The 12,266-nt window shown below is 41.4% G+C and overlaps 1 protein-coding gene across 2 annotated transcripts in view; it reads left to right on the top strand.

Annotated features, from left to right (window-relative positions):
• The window catches only part of CADPS2 (calcium dependent secretion activator 2), a 493,834-nt gene that overhangs the window by 153,553 nt on the left and 328,015 nt on the right, over window positions 1–12,266 (top strand). For both annotated transcript variants that reach the window (XM_060108899.1, XM_060108898.1), the window contains exon 3: window positions 10,896–11,228. In XM_060108899.1, the coding sequence (XP_059964882.1) occupies window positions 10,896–11,228 (333 nt within the window). The remainder of the gene's footprint in view (window positions 1–10,895; window positions 11,229–12,266) is intronic.

The following is a 12,266-nucleotide window of genomic DNA, read 5'->3' as shown; positions in this document are numbered from 1 at the left end:
AATGAAAATAATTTGGACTGATGGAGGGGACGGATAGTTATATGAAAGAAAAACTTGAGTAAAATGTTATTTGTGGAATCTAGGTTGAAGGTAAATGTCAGAACAAAAGAGATTGTTTGCTGTGGGTTTTAACTTAATGATTTCTTCACATTTGATAAAGCAATAGGATCAGATAAGTCAGTGATTTTCAAACCACTACAAACTTTTTTCAGCTTTTCTGTATGTTTGGAGATTTTCATAACAAAATACTGGTACAAAATCATGTATTGGGATGTCATGGCAATGTCGCATCACTGCAAGTTTCTACCGACATACTCTCTGTACTTGTCGGGGGACTGGTAACAATCCGTGGCATTGGTCCACGGATCATACTTCGCATAACTGATTAAAAGCTTATTTTACTGTATTATTTCATATAATACTCAAAAAACTGTTTGAAAAAAGGGATATAATTCCTATTCCACCAGTGGCAAAACTGACCGAGAACAGTTGAGTCTCTCAGCTTGTGTCACACCTTGAACACTCAGGTCTGATTTCCTTCCAGGTTTTGGTACATTCTTTCCTCGTCGAGAGGAGAGCAGTGCAGCAGACGTGAGGGTGAGGTGAACAGCATTACACAACCAGGGTTGGAATATTGTAAAGGTGGAAACAGCACATTTTCCTCCATACGATAAAGATAAATGATTTTAGGGATTTACTGAACATTAGATAGTATAAGACTGTAAATGTAATATACATTTTAAAAATTTACTTTCTATATCGTTATAATGAAGGCAAACGGCCCCCACAAAACAAACAAACAAAAAACCTCTTCATAGAATAGGCAGAACAAGGCAGCCCAACCCAGGACCTTTCAGAGTTTTCTAAAATTTTCTATAATACCATGAAACATTGAATGAAATAGGGGAAGGGTAAGGGGATTGATTAGGAGGGGGTGATGCCTTCTTTCACTTTATGTATGCATATAGAAATTGACTTCACAAATTTACATTTATCATGCTCCCTTTTCCACTGTGAGCATGATCTTTTTTTCCCCGTTAAGACTTTCAGTCTGTGCAGATTGGAAGCCCAGCTAGCGCTCAGTGATCGTGCTTCTCTGTTTAGATTTGTGCTCGGAGTGAGTGGTTTGGTAAATTCTTCAGTTTCTGGCTCTGTAGTTACAGGGTTAAGGAGAATTTGCCATCGGCTTAGGGAGATTTAAGCTAATCATTGAGTTGGAAGATATCTATAAAGGAAGACTAAAAGATCTGCTATTAGCTAATATTAGAAGAAAAAAGCTTTATAAAAACCTTGTATTATTGATGATGGGGAGAGCATGTGTATTTTTTTTCCAAAAAAATAGTTTTGTACTTCTCAAATCACATTTATGTTCATTTGGATATAAACTCGCCTCAGTTCCTACCCTCAGACAATGCGAGAAGCCTTTGTTGGTTTAGGGGGTTTAGATTTGCTTTAAGGGCTCTAGAGTTGGTATAACGGATTTAGATAAGTTATAAGGCAGGGTCTTTTGTGAGCACCTGCTTCCTAGTTTACAGATAAAGGTCTAGACATATCACTTAACTATATGTTTTTTTAAAAGATTGCTACCAGTTTTAAGGTATGATTTCTTAACATTTGAAAAGGGAATGGGATTGGTTAAATCAGTGGTTTCTAAACCTTGGGAATTCATGGATTAAAAAAAAAAAAACAATGTCAAATATAGCCTCTTATTTTTTTGCCAAGAAAGATCATTAACCACTACAACAACAAAAAACTAACCCACAATCTATTGTTAATAATATTGTATTACATAGAAGTGACTTGTACATATGATTTCTACTGTTAAAATATGGAGGAAATTTAGCTTTATTAGAATTACTTTGTAATCTTTATGTTCATTTCTTTACATTGAATCAGTGAAAACCTCATTCCACACTGGTCAAAACTCCCCCACCCTTTCGGATTTAGTAACTTTCCAAAATCCATTACGACTATAAGAACCTCATTATTTTCTGTAGAATTTGAATATCCAATGATACCAGACCCTGTAGAGGCTTTAAAGGTGCAGTTCTAATGCAGTTCATAGTCTAAGCAGGGGAGAGAGACAGTGATGCTGTACAGAATTTGCTTGCTTGAGGACAGGTATATTTCATACCTTCAGAGAGGATGGGAAGTGCTAAGAAGGCACAGGATGAAGACCTGGCATAAGCTGGGGAAAGCATCACAAAGGAGCAGAGGATAGCAGGAGTGCAGTCGGCCTCCTCATTCTCTTCATTCTACCGGCTCCTTGCTCTATCCCACTCAGTTTAATGAGCCATAAGTCGATCAGTCACCACACTTGATTGCATGGTCTGGGCTTAGATTTTCACCCCTCTACAATCTGGCTGTGTGACCTCGGACAAGTGTCTTTACCTCTCTGTGCTTTTGGTTCTTACCTTTAAAACAGATACTAGCACCTACCTTATGTGTTTGAGGGTTAATATATATAAAGCCCCTAGAGTAAATTTTAGCTGTTTTCAAAATGCAGTCTTTATCATGTGACTCCCTGACAGATATTTGGATGGCATTCCCTGCTCTGGGGATAAAGACCAGATACCTTTCTGAGGCTTCTAAAGCCTGTCCCTTCTCTCCAATCTCTTCTCACACCGCTATAGCCTCATTCCCTTCACTGAAGCCCGCTGAGACCAGCTGTGTCCCACCCTACCCCATGGTCCCTTGGTCTCCCCTCGTTTCCCAACTGATTCCTCTTGGTCTTCATACCTCCATTCACCTCCTCAGGGAAGCCTCTGTGACCTCCTCAAATAGATTCAGAGTCTTGCTACAGACTTACGGTTCCAGAAATGCTCAGTAGTATACATCAAGCTGCAGTCATTTTAGTTCATGTAGTTTGTTTCTTCCACTATAAGTTCTGTGAAGGCAGCAAACCCATGTCATTTTGCTCACCAGTAAATCCCCAGCACTGAGCACATTGCCCAGCAGGGAGTATGTTTTGATAAATATTTATGGAACAAGTGGATGAGGTACGGTAAGGGGGAGGAAGCTTGTAGAGAATGTCAAAGGCTAAACAAGCGGTTCCCTTTATTGGAAGAGAAAATATGTTCTCAGGAACAGTGGAAAAGAAGGCTGGAAAGGTAAGTTGAGGGAGACTTGGATGGGTGAAGAGACTGGCACAACAGGGTGCCAACAGGGAATAATCCATTGACTGGCTTTAGGCGTGAGAAGTGACCAATAGGAAATACTGGTATTTATGCCGGAAAACTGGGAATTGTTTGATATCTAGTAAAGTCAAATTCATCATTGTTACAAAAAAATTGATCATGAATTGATAACACCTGAAAAATAGTTTAAGAAACTGTTTTTCCATGGGCCGCATAGATTATTAGAATTATTAGACAATATTTTATTTGTCATTATTCAGGAGAAAAAAGCATCTCTTTGAAGTGGGGCTCTTGTACTTTCTCGGCGTTTTCCTGGCTGAACACACATTGGCGGCCTTCCCAGGAACCATGTCATAGATGACCACAATGATTTGGCAAGCAGATAATGTTTTTCTCATCGTTATACAATCCTTTTGTGTCAAAGAAGCAATGCATGTTTCAGATCAAAAGCAATATGTGAACAATAAGTACTTTTGTAGAAAAGTGTATCTGAGGTTTTATTTGGACAGCTGAGCAGACTTACCCTTTGCAGACACAGCTGCTTGTTGCAGTCACCACATTTCAATTTTGTTATTAGTTCACCATGACTTTAAGCTATTCAGTAACTTCTTTGGTCTCTAAGCTGAGCAAGTGAATGGGAAGGGTGGCAGTTGGTGGTTCTCAGAGGGCCCACGTACAAGTTAAAACCCAGTAAATGTGGAGAAAGGTAGCATGTGTGGTGTATTATTTTTCTGATGTCCGGATCGTAACTCCCCACCCTCGCCCTGCCACGCCATTTGTATATTCAGTTGGTTGTATATTCAGTGGCCTTTTCACAGGGAGGTCACTGATTGGTAATTCCACATGTGTTGGCCAGCACCCAGCAAAATATATGGTGTGCAGGGGTGAACCCTTGGTAGGAGTGCGGTGTAGTGGGGTGGAAGAGTGCGTAAGGAGAATAAAGAAATGTTGCTTCTGGATTCCAGAGGCAGGGATTCAGTCTCTGTTCTCCCAATAACTTTGTGATCTTGGGCTAGTCACTTCTCAGCCTGACCACTTCATCTGTAAAAGAGAACGATAATGGAGAAAGGGACAGGGTGATGATGAGGATGAAAGGAGATAATATATGAAGAGCTCTAGGGAGACAGAATATCTGCTCATTGGTAGGTGTGTTGATACACAAAGTTCCTGTGCCCGCTTCTGCACCAGGACGGCCCCCTGTTATGTGTTCTCCGGACAGAAGTTCACGGAGGATCCTGGGGCCTAGAGCAGAAGGCTGGCGTAGGTGCACGCTCGGCTTGGAGAGCAGCATCTAGGACTAGCCTTTGCACGTGGTCACACGTTACCTGCCTTTTAACTTGATGACTGTTCTTATGAAAGGACACAGGCTTAAGACAGTTGATATCTAATGAGACTAAATCCATCATGGTTACAGTTTCATAACTGATAACATCTGAAAACTTAAAAACTGTCATTTCTGCAAGAACAGCACAGATGGAGGATTAGACAGTATTATGTTTTTAGACAATAAACATCTTGTTTTTCTCACAAAACTAGTTCTCTGTGGCATCACTCATTGTGCCTCCTTCCCTCTGAGATATCTTTCCCTCTCCTGTTCATATGGACAAGGTTCATGTCCTCTACTTTCTTCTGTAAGCAAGTAACTGAAACTCAGTCAACCATACTGGTTAATTGTTTAAATTATGCAGTTGCATGGAGGGGGAGATACAGTGGTGAATGAAACAGTCTTTGCCTTCATGGAGCTTACTGTCTAGTGAGTAAAAAGTAAGATGGTGATAGAATTTGCAGTTAAGTATCACAGTTACAAAGTGACTTTAAAGGAAAAAGAAAGGGTGCTAGGATTGCATACAAACAACATAGGATATGGCCGATTCAAGGTAATTCGGGGGAATCACTGAGGGTCAACTGAGCAGGGATCTGAATAGTTGCTAGGAGGTAAGTTGTTGGTGGTGAGATGGACAGTGTGAAGTTTTTGAAGGAAGGATAGTGGAGGGCGGGGCATGGAGATTGAGAGAGAGAGAGAGATTTGTGATGAAGCCAGAGTGATAGGTAGTTTGGAGCCAGCTGAAGTGTAGGGCCTCAGAGGCCTTGCTGATGACTTTTGGTGGAAAGTCAGCAAAGAATTTTTAAGCTGGAGAAGAATTTGAACAGCCAGATTAAAAAAAAAAAAAAGATTGATACCAGTGAAGAGGATAAGTTGGGGAAAATGACAGTAGAGTGGCTATCAGGAAAATTTCTCAGGCAGGAAGACCGCTTAAGAGGCTGTTCTTAGCCAGTTGAGTCACAGTGAGGGGCAGGAACAGCTTCTGTCGGGTGTGAAGAAGGGAGCAAGGATTTCAGAGGAATTCCAGGGTGAGCAGGACCAGCAAGGTTTAGGGACAAGTTGTATGTCGGGAAATAAACATGGAGGAGATGGTGGAGTTGAGAATGGTTTCCAGGTCTCTCCAGGAGGGAAACAGGTATTGATACTCATTGAAGCAGGTAAGCAGGGGGTCGAGCAAATAATGGGAGAGGCCATGAATCCCGTTTGAAATTTGTTAAGTTCAGGGTGTCAGTGGGACGTGTCAGGAGAGCTGATGGGTGGTATTGGAGATGCAAGTCTGAAGCTGAAGTGAGATTAGGAGGGGGTTGGTGGATCACCCTTTGTGATGGTGTTGGGATTGGGAACATGTGCAAGTGGAGCCCCTCAGACCTAACGATGGTTGGGATGGAACCTTAGCGAGGCCACAGGGAGGAACAGCCTTCTGATGATGGTAGACCTTCCTTTCTCCTCCACATCTAGGGCCAGGAGGGCTGTTCCTCATTCCTGCTTTCAGATCATTGGGCTTCCTCCTTCAGGCGAAATCTCTTTTGCCTTCTGGAGTGCATTCCTGTTCACTGTTACCACTTATTACACTTTCAGTTTTTCGGTGTTTATCCATCTCCTGGTTCCTCTCCCATGGGCATCCATTTCTTAGGAAGCCTGTGATCCAGGTGCCTATCTGAATTCTCTTCTTTAGCCTTAGAGGATTCAATGTCTATAGATAGTCATCACTTTTTTCAACAAACCTTTATTGATCCCTTACTATAGGCAGGCACTGTGTTAGGCACTGGGTTCACTAGAAAACAAGACAAAGTCACTGCTCTGGTGGCTCTTGTATTTTGGGGAGACCTACAGTAAATACATATCTGGTAGTGCTGTGTGCTAAAAAGAAAAACAGAGCAAGATAAAAGGGTGTGATGATGAACGGGGGAAGGGGTGGGGCTTCCTCTGAGGAAATGATGGTACTGACACCCATGTGAAGTAAGAGCATAAACCACGTGGATATATGACATGAATATGATAGAATACAGTGTAAACCATGTATTATCTATCGCTGCGTAACAATTTATCCCAAAACATAGCAGTTTAAAACAGTAAATGCATGTTATCTCACATGCATTTCTCAGTATTAGGAATCTGAGAGAGGCTTAGCTGGATGTTTCTGCTCCGGGTCTCTCAGTTGCAATCAAGCTGTCTGCTGAGATCACGCTCGTGGCTCAGTGAGTCATGAATTTGCTTCCCGGTCCACTCCCGTGCTTCTGGGCTGACCTCAGTTCATTGAGGGCTGTTAGACCGAGGGCTTCAGTACCTTGCGTCACAGCAGCTTGCACCCCCCACCCCCACCCCGGGCATGTGATGGGAGAGCGCACTGCAGGCTTCCACAGACTAATCTCAGAAGTGACGTACCATCACTATTTTCTGTTATCCATACCTTAAGCTGCCTCTCTTTCCTGACTTGTCTCCCTCATTGCCTACGTGTCGTTTCCCAGTTCAGCTTTTTGCCTTCCTCTCATTTCCCTTTTCATCCAAGCTTTCCAGAAGGACAGTTTATATTGGGTTGGCCGTTCATTTGGGTTTTTCCATAAGACGTTACGGAACATCTTATGTAACGTCCTATGGAAAAACCCGAACGAACTTTTTGGCCAACCCAATATTTGCCGTCTTAACTTTATTACAACTTGTCTTTTTCTCCTTCTGCAGATCAGTTCCTGCTCTTTACCACTCTACTATCTTCTCTGCCAAAGGTGACCAGATGGTGGTAGAGACAATCAAATTTCTGCTGATTTCCCTTGTGGTACTTGATTCTCTCTCTCTCAGGACTGTCTCGCCTCTTGATTGCTAATGTGTCGTATTTTTCCTTCTGCTTCTGACGCTACCAGCCTCCCCTGGATCCAGTTCTTCTGCCAGCTTTGTAAATATAGGTATTTCAGGGAGTTTTGTTCCTCACTCTGTTTTTACCATACTTGGTCTTCAAAGCTGACCTCTACCAAAACTACACTAGTAATCCAGGACCATGCCCCCCATATACCCACCACCATTTACAAACAATACACACACACACACACACACACACACACACACGCACGCACACACACACGTTGTTCCACCTGTATTCTTTAATTATTTTTAGCTAGTGGAATCCAAACACCCCAGTAAAAGCTGTGAATCATATTTTCCCTGCCTTTACACATTCTGTAACTCAGCAGGATATGTTGATTGTCTCCCATCTGTCTCTCCTCTGCCTCTCTCTCTTTAGCCCATGAATTGCCCCAGATCAGGCCCTTACTGCTTTTCACCTGGTCTCCAGATAACTGATCCCAATCTCTGTTCTGGTCAGTCGTCATCTATCCTTGATGGTGCCACCAGTTATTTGTCTAAATCATGCTTCTCAGTATTTCAGCACCGAGGTTACCTAGCCATCATCGACTCCTGACCTATCGGCAGAGCTCAGATTCCTTGCTTGGCACACGCTGCATTTGGCCATCTGGTCTGTGTTGGTCTGATTGGCACAACTTGTGTTCCATTCACCCTTACATTTGATGCTCCTGAAGTATAAAAATTCTGACGTTTCCTTCAAAAGGTCATGCAATTTTATGCTCTTGCTTTTTACCTCTTTTATTTTCCTGAAACGTATTTTCTTCTCCCTTTTCCCCTTACTCAACCCACAGGTCATTCAAATCACGGGTCCTTTGTCCTGTTCCCCTCTCCTCCCCAACCTTGCCCCGCAGATAACAGAGTTAGTAACTTCCTTTTCTTTCCCCCCGCCCTTGCATAGGTCTCCATGATTGCTCCCGCCCTCTGTTCTACTGTGTATCCTGTCTCTCTCAGGTGGTGCGAGCTGTTTGAGGGCAGGATCTTTGGCTCATTCGTCTTTACATCCCCAACACTTAGCAGAATGCCTGACATGTTGTTACCACTTAGTAAATGTTGATTAAATAACATGCAATTGGACTGAGTTAGTATGGCTTTAGGTATGGTTTTACAGAGGAAATTAAGACTCCAAAAACCTAAGTTCATCAGCGCCCTTGCTTCCAGAACACTGTTTGGTTACTTGGTAGAATTTAGCACTGACAGACAGAAGAGGCTGAAAAAAATGAAATGCCTCCTAACTTAGAGTATTAGGCATCAAGCAATTAAAAGGTTTTCTGAAGCCAATTGTAAGGCATTTATGTTGTGCTTTAAAAACATCTTGCCGTTCCAGCTTTATACAATTACCACATTTTTAAAAGTTGTTTCAATTTCAAATATTTTCTCTTAGATATAGTGTTCCATGCAGCATTTCAGTATTTCTGTATCACGGTGCAATCTGGAGACAGAAACCACAGGATAATTGATCAGGGAAAATTTGTTATAAACGAAGAGGGGTTGGCTACAATGGGCAAGGGAAACTAAAGAATATAGGAGTCGCAGATACAGGAAGCAGAGCGCCCAAGGAAGGAGCAAATCTGGAAAAGGCTGGGCTCCAGACCTCACTGGAGAAGATGTGGCGTATCCTACCAGACGGCAGACAAGTTCACTGCAGTGCTGCACTGCAGAACTGCCCGGGAATCTGCCAGTGTGGGCGCACCCTGCTAAGCCATCCTTGGGGTCTGCAGAGAAGCTGCCCGGGGGGTGGGTGCCACGTGCCTCCACGTATAAGAAGAGAACCGGGAACCAGGGCCCTTCCTCCTCCAGTGTCCCTCCAGCACCCTCTAAAACTGTACCAGTGGCAAGGCCACAGGAAGACAGCCCTGGAAAGCAGTGGACTGACAACTGGCGCAGTCTGCCCCCTCTGACTACTGAGCCTCCGTACGTTCCCATTTAACAAGATACAGACAGCTGTAACGGAAATTAGAAAAATTATGTCCGTATAACATTTATCTTGAAGTCTAGTGCCCAACGAGAGTAGTGCAGTTAGATGAGGATGAGAAGGAAGATGGAGAGACCCCTGTGTGTTTAGACCCCTGTGCGTTTAGAGGTAGTTAAATGGCATTTTTAGATAAAATATTAAACATCTAAATTTTATTTTCCTTCATCTAAATAAATTAAAGACACTGTTCTTATACTTGGGGCTTAAGAATTAGTTTTGGCTTAGAAACATAAAAAATAAGAGTCTTTTTGACTGTAATTGAGCCACAGCCAGTAAAAAGAGAGGAAGCACTGTGTCTGTGTGTCATGCATGTTTGCCTAGTGTAAAATTCACCACTCCTAATTCAGTACGTTAGTTAACCAAAATATTCAAGAGTCAGGAATCCCCTCTGGCCATTGAGCAAAGATAGGAAACAATATTTTGTATGAATGGTCTGAAAAGAGGAGAAATTAAGTGGGGAAAAGGTTTGGGACCTGGTAGCTGAGATGCCAGTCACTGGGACAAATGAGGCTACTTTGCACAGACCACACAGGCTGTTTGCCCACAGGCAGACAGACATGGTAGTAGCATTAGAGCAAAAAGTGGGGTCATAATTTGGGAGTACCTCAGTATCATGAGTCAGTTCTTAGGGAAAAGACTGACAAGAATTTTTGTTCCAGAAGCCTTAACAACAGATATAACTCATGGGTGCTGCATTAAGTAGTTCTACGGGTTCTTTGGAAGGAGTTTTTGTTATTATGGGAAGAAAACAGGAATACAGTCAGCCTCATATGACCCATAGAGGCTTCTTAGGAATATTGATGACAGAATAGATGTTTCACTAATCTTGGCTGATACTTGTTGATATTTGGGTCTGTGACTTAGAAGAAAGGAGAGATTCGAGGCCAAGTCTGATGTCCCTTGCACAGTATGACCTTATTACTTATTACCCATCTCTTCCTACCCATTTCAAAACTGTCTCTCTCCCTGGTTGTCATTGTGTTTTATTTCTTACTTGATATTAGTGGACAGCTAAAAGTTTTAGAGTTTGCTTTTTCATCATCGATTTTTCCCAGCTACAAGAAGTGTGTGAGAAGTTGGGGAGCTAGTGAAGTCGGGTGGGGACAGGTGTACCCCCCAGCTGTGGAGTAGTTTTGCTTAACACTTATACCCAGAGGGTATTAACTTGGATACTAGACTTACCACGCTATTGGCCTTCAGATTTTCAGCCAATAAGGGACTTCTCCTTGCTGAAGAACTAACCAGAACTCCCAAGTACACATAAGGAAGTTGGGTTCATATCTCCAGTTACCTTTTCAGTCGACTCTTAAGGGTTTCAGTTGTAGAGATCCCCATGACCTTCAGGTGGGGAGCGTGTAGGTCAAGGTTGGATCATCTTACAAGTTCCTCAGGACTCATTATTTTCTCTCCTAAACATTTCAACATTTTAAGAGAGATGATTTGGAGCCTCCATTTTGTCATTAGTGAGTGCATATTATAAAACATTTGAACCGTTGTGGAATGTTTGGTGTCATAACTCTTGGATTGCTAAAAGCAGTTGGTGTTAGTGTCCATGCCTAACTGTAAGTGGGTTTTTGTTTTCTTTTGTTTTTTGTTTTGTTTTCAGGTTTTTCTGAAGAGTGATCGAGTGGCCAGAATGGTTCAGAGTGGAGGATGTTCTGCTAATGACTTCAGAGAGGTGTTTAAGAAAAACATAGAAAAACGTGTGCGGAGTTTGCCAGAAATTGATGGCTTGAGCAAAGAGACAGTGCTGAGCTCCTGGATAGCCAAATATGATGCCATTTACAGGGGTGAAGAGGACTTGTGTAAACAGCCAAACAGAATGGCCCTGAGCGCTGTTTCTGAACTTATTCTGAGCAAGGAACAACTCTATGAAATGTTTCAGCAAATTTTGGGGATCAAAAAACTAGAACACCAACTTCTTTATAATGCATGTCAGGTAAGTGATCATGATATTTCCTATTCCCCTGACTCACAGAATGAACACCAAGTCTTTACAGGCCTATGAAGATGTACTTTACTTTCTCTAATCACTTTGTTTGAAAAGGTGAGTGAAATTGAATTTTAATATGTCAAATAATGACATATGGAAGAAGCTTTGAAAGAATTATTTGATAGGAGAAGAATATCTGTGCATTTTATTCAGTAAGTAATTGTTCCATGTGCCCTATCTTAGGACATCAGATTTGTACCTATTGGGTGTATGTGTATGGGGCATGCCCTGAATAGTAAAGTGAAAATCGTGTTATCTGAAGAAGCTTGGCAATTTATAATAAACAGGTATTCCTCACTGCAGAATAATTTTTCATAAAGATATGATACTCATCTTCAGAGTTTTATGGAAGTGACTGACATTTCAAAAATTTTTTCTTTAACCCAGCCAGATAGAAATGAATTGAAGAAGATTGCTGAACTACATAATTTAGAGGTGACAGAGTAAATAATATATTTTCTCTTCAGTTGTTATTTTAATCATACATATGAAAAACTAAATAAAATATCATGTTTGTTCCATGTCTTTCATCTTTAGATCCTATGATTTGTCTAAATGTATTCCTCCCTTAGTTGTATTTTGTTTGCTTATTTTAGAGCTATAAATTATTTAACTGTGCCCTAATATACAATTTAAATTGACAGAATTCTGGCATTCTAAAATTCCTGTGTTCATTAAGAGTCACACTTCTATAATGTACATATGTTTACATTTATTTTAAATCTTTTTGCAAATCTACTTCTCAATTTCTGTATTCTATGTGTATCATTTACTTTGCATTACTAATTTGTGAATCATTTCCAGTGAATAAATTAGCAGAGTTAATTAATGGAAAAGCAATGTGGAACCTTAACCCTGTGAACAATTCATGCTTTCACTATAATTGTTTTTACTGTATTATTAAACCAGGTGGTGGTTTTGATAACATTGGAGGATGACTGTACAGCCAAAATCTTCCACTGTAAAAGAAACACAACTGGGACT

Source organism: Mesoplodon densirostris, chromosome 9, assembly GCF_025265405.1.
Source record: "Mesoplodon densirostris isolate mMesDen1 chromosome 9, mMesDen1 primary haplotype, whole genome shotgun sequence".
Taxonomy (NCBI): Eukaryota; Metazoa; Chordata; class Mammalia; order Artiodactyla; family Ziphiidae; genus Mesoplodon; species Mesoplodon densirostris.
The sequence above is the reverse complement of the archived record's forward strand: the minus strand, read 5'-3'. Positions and strand labels throughout refer to the sequence as shown.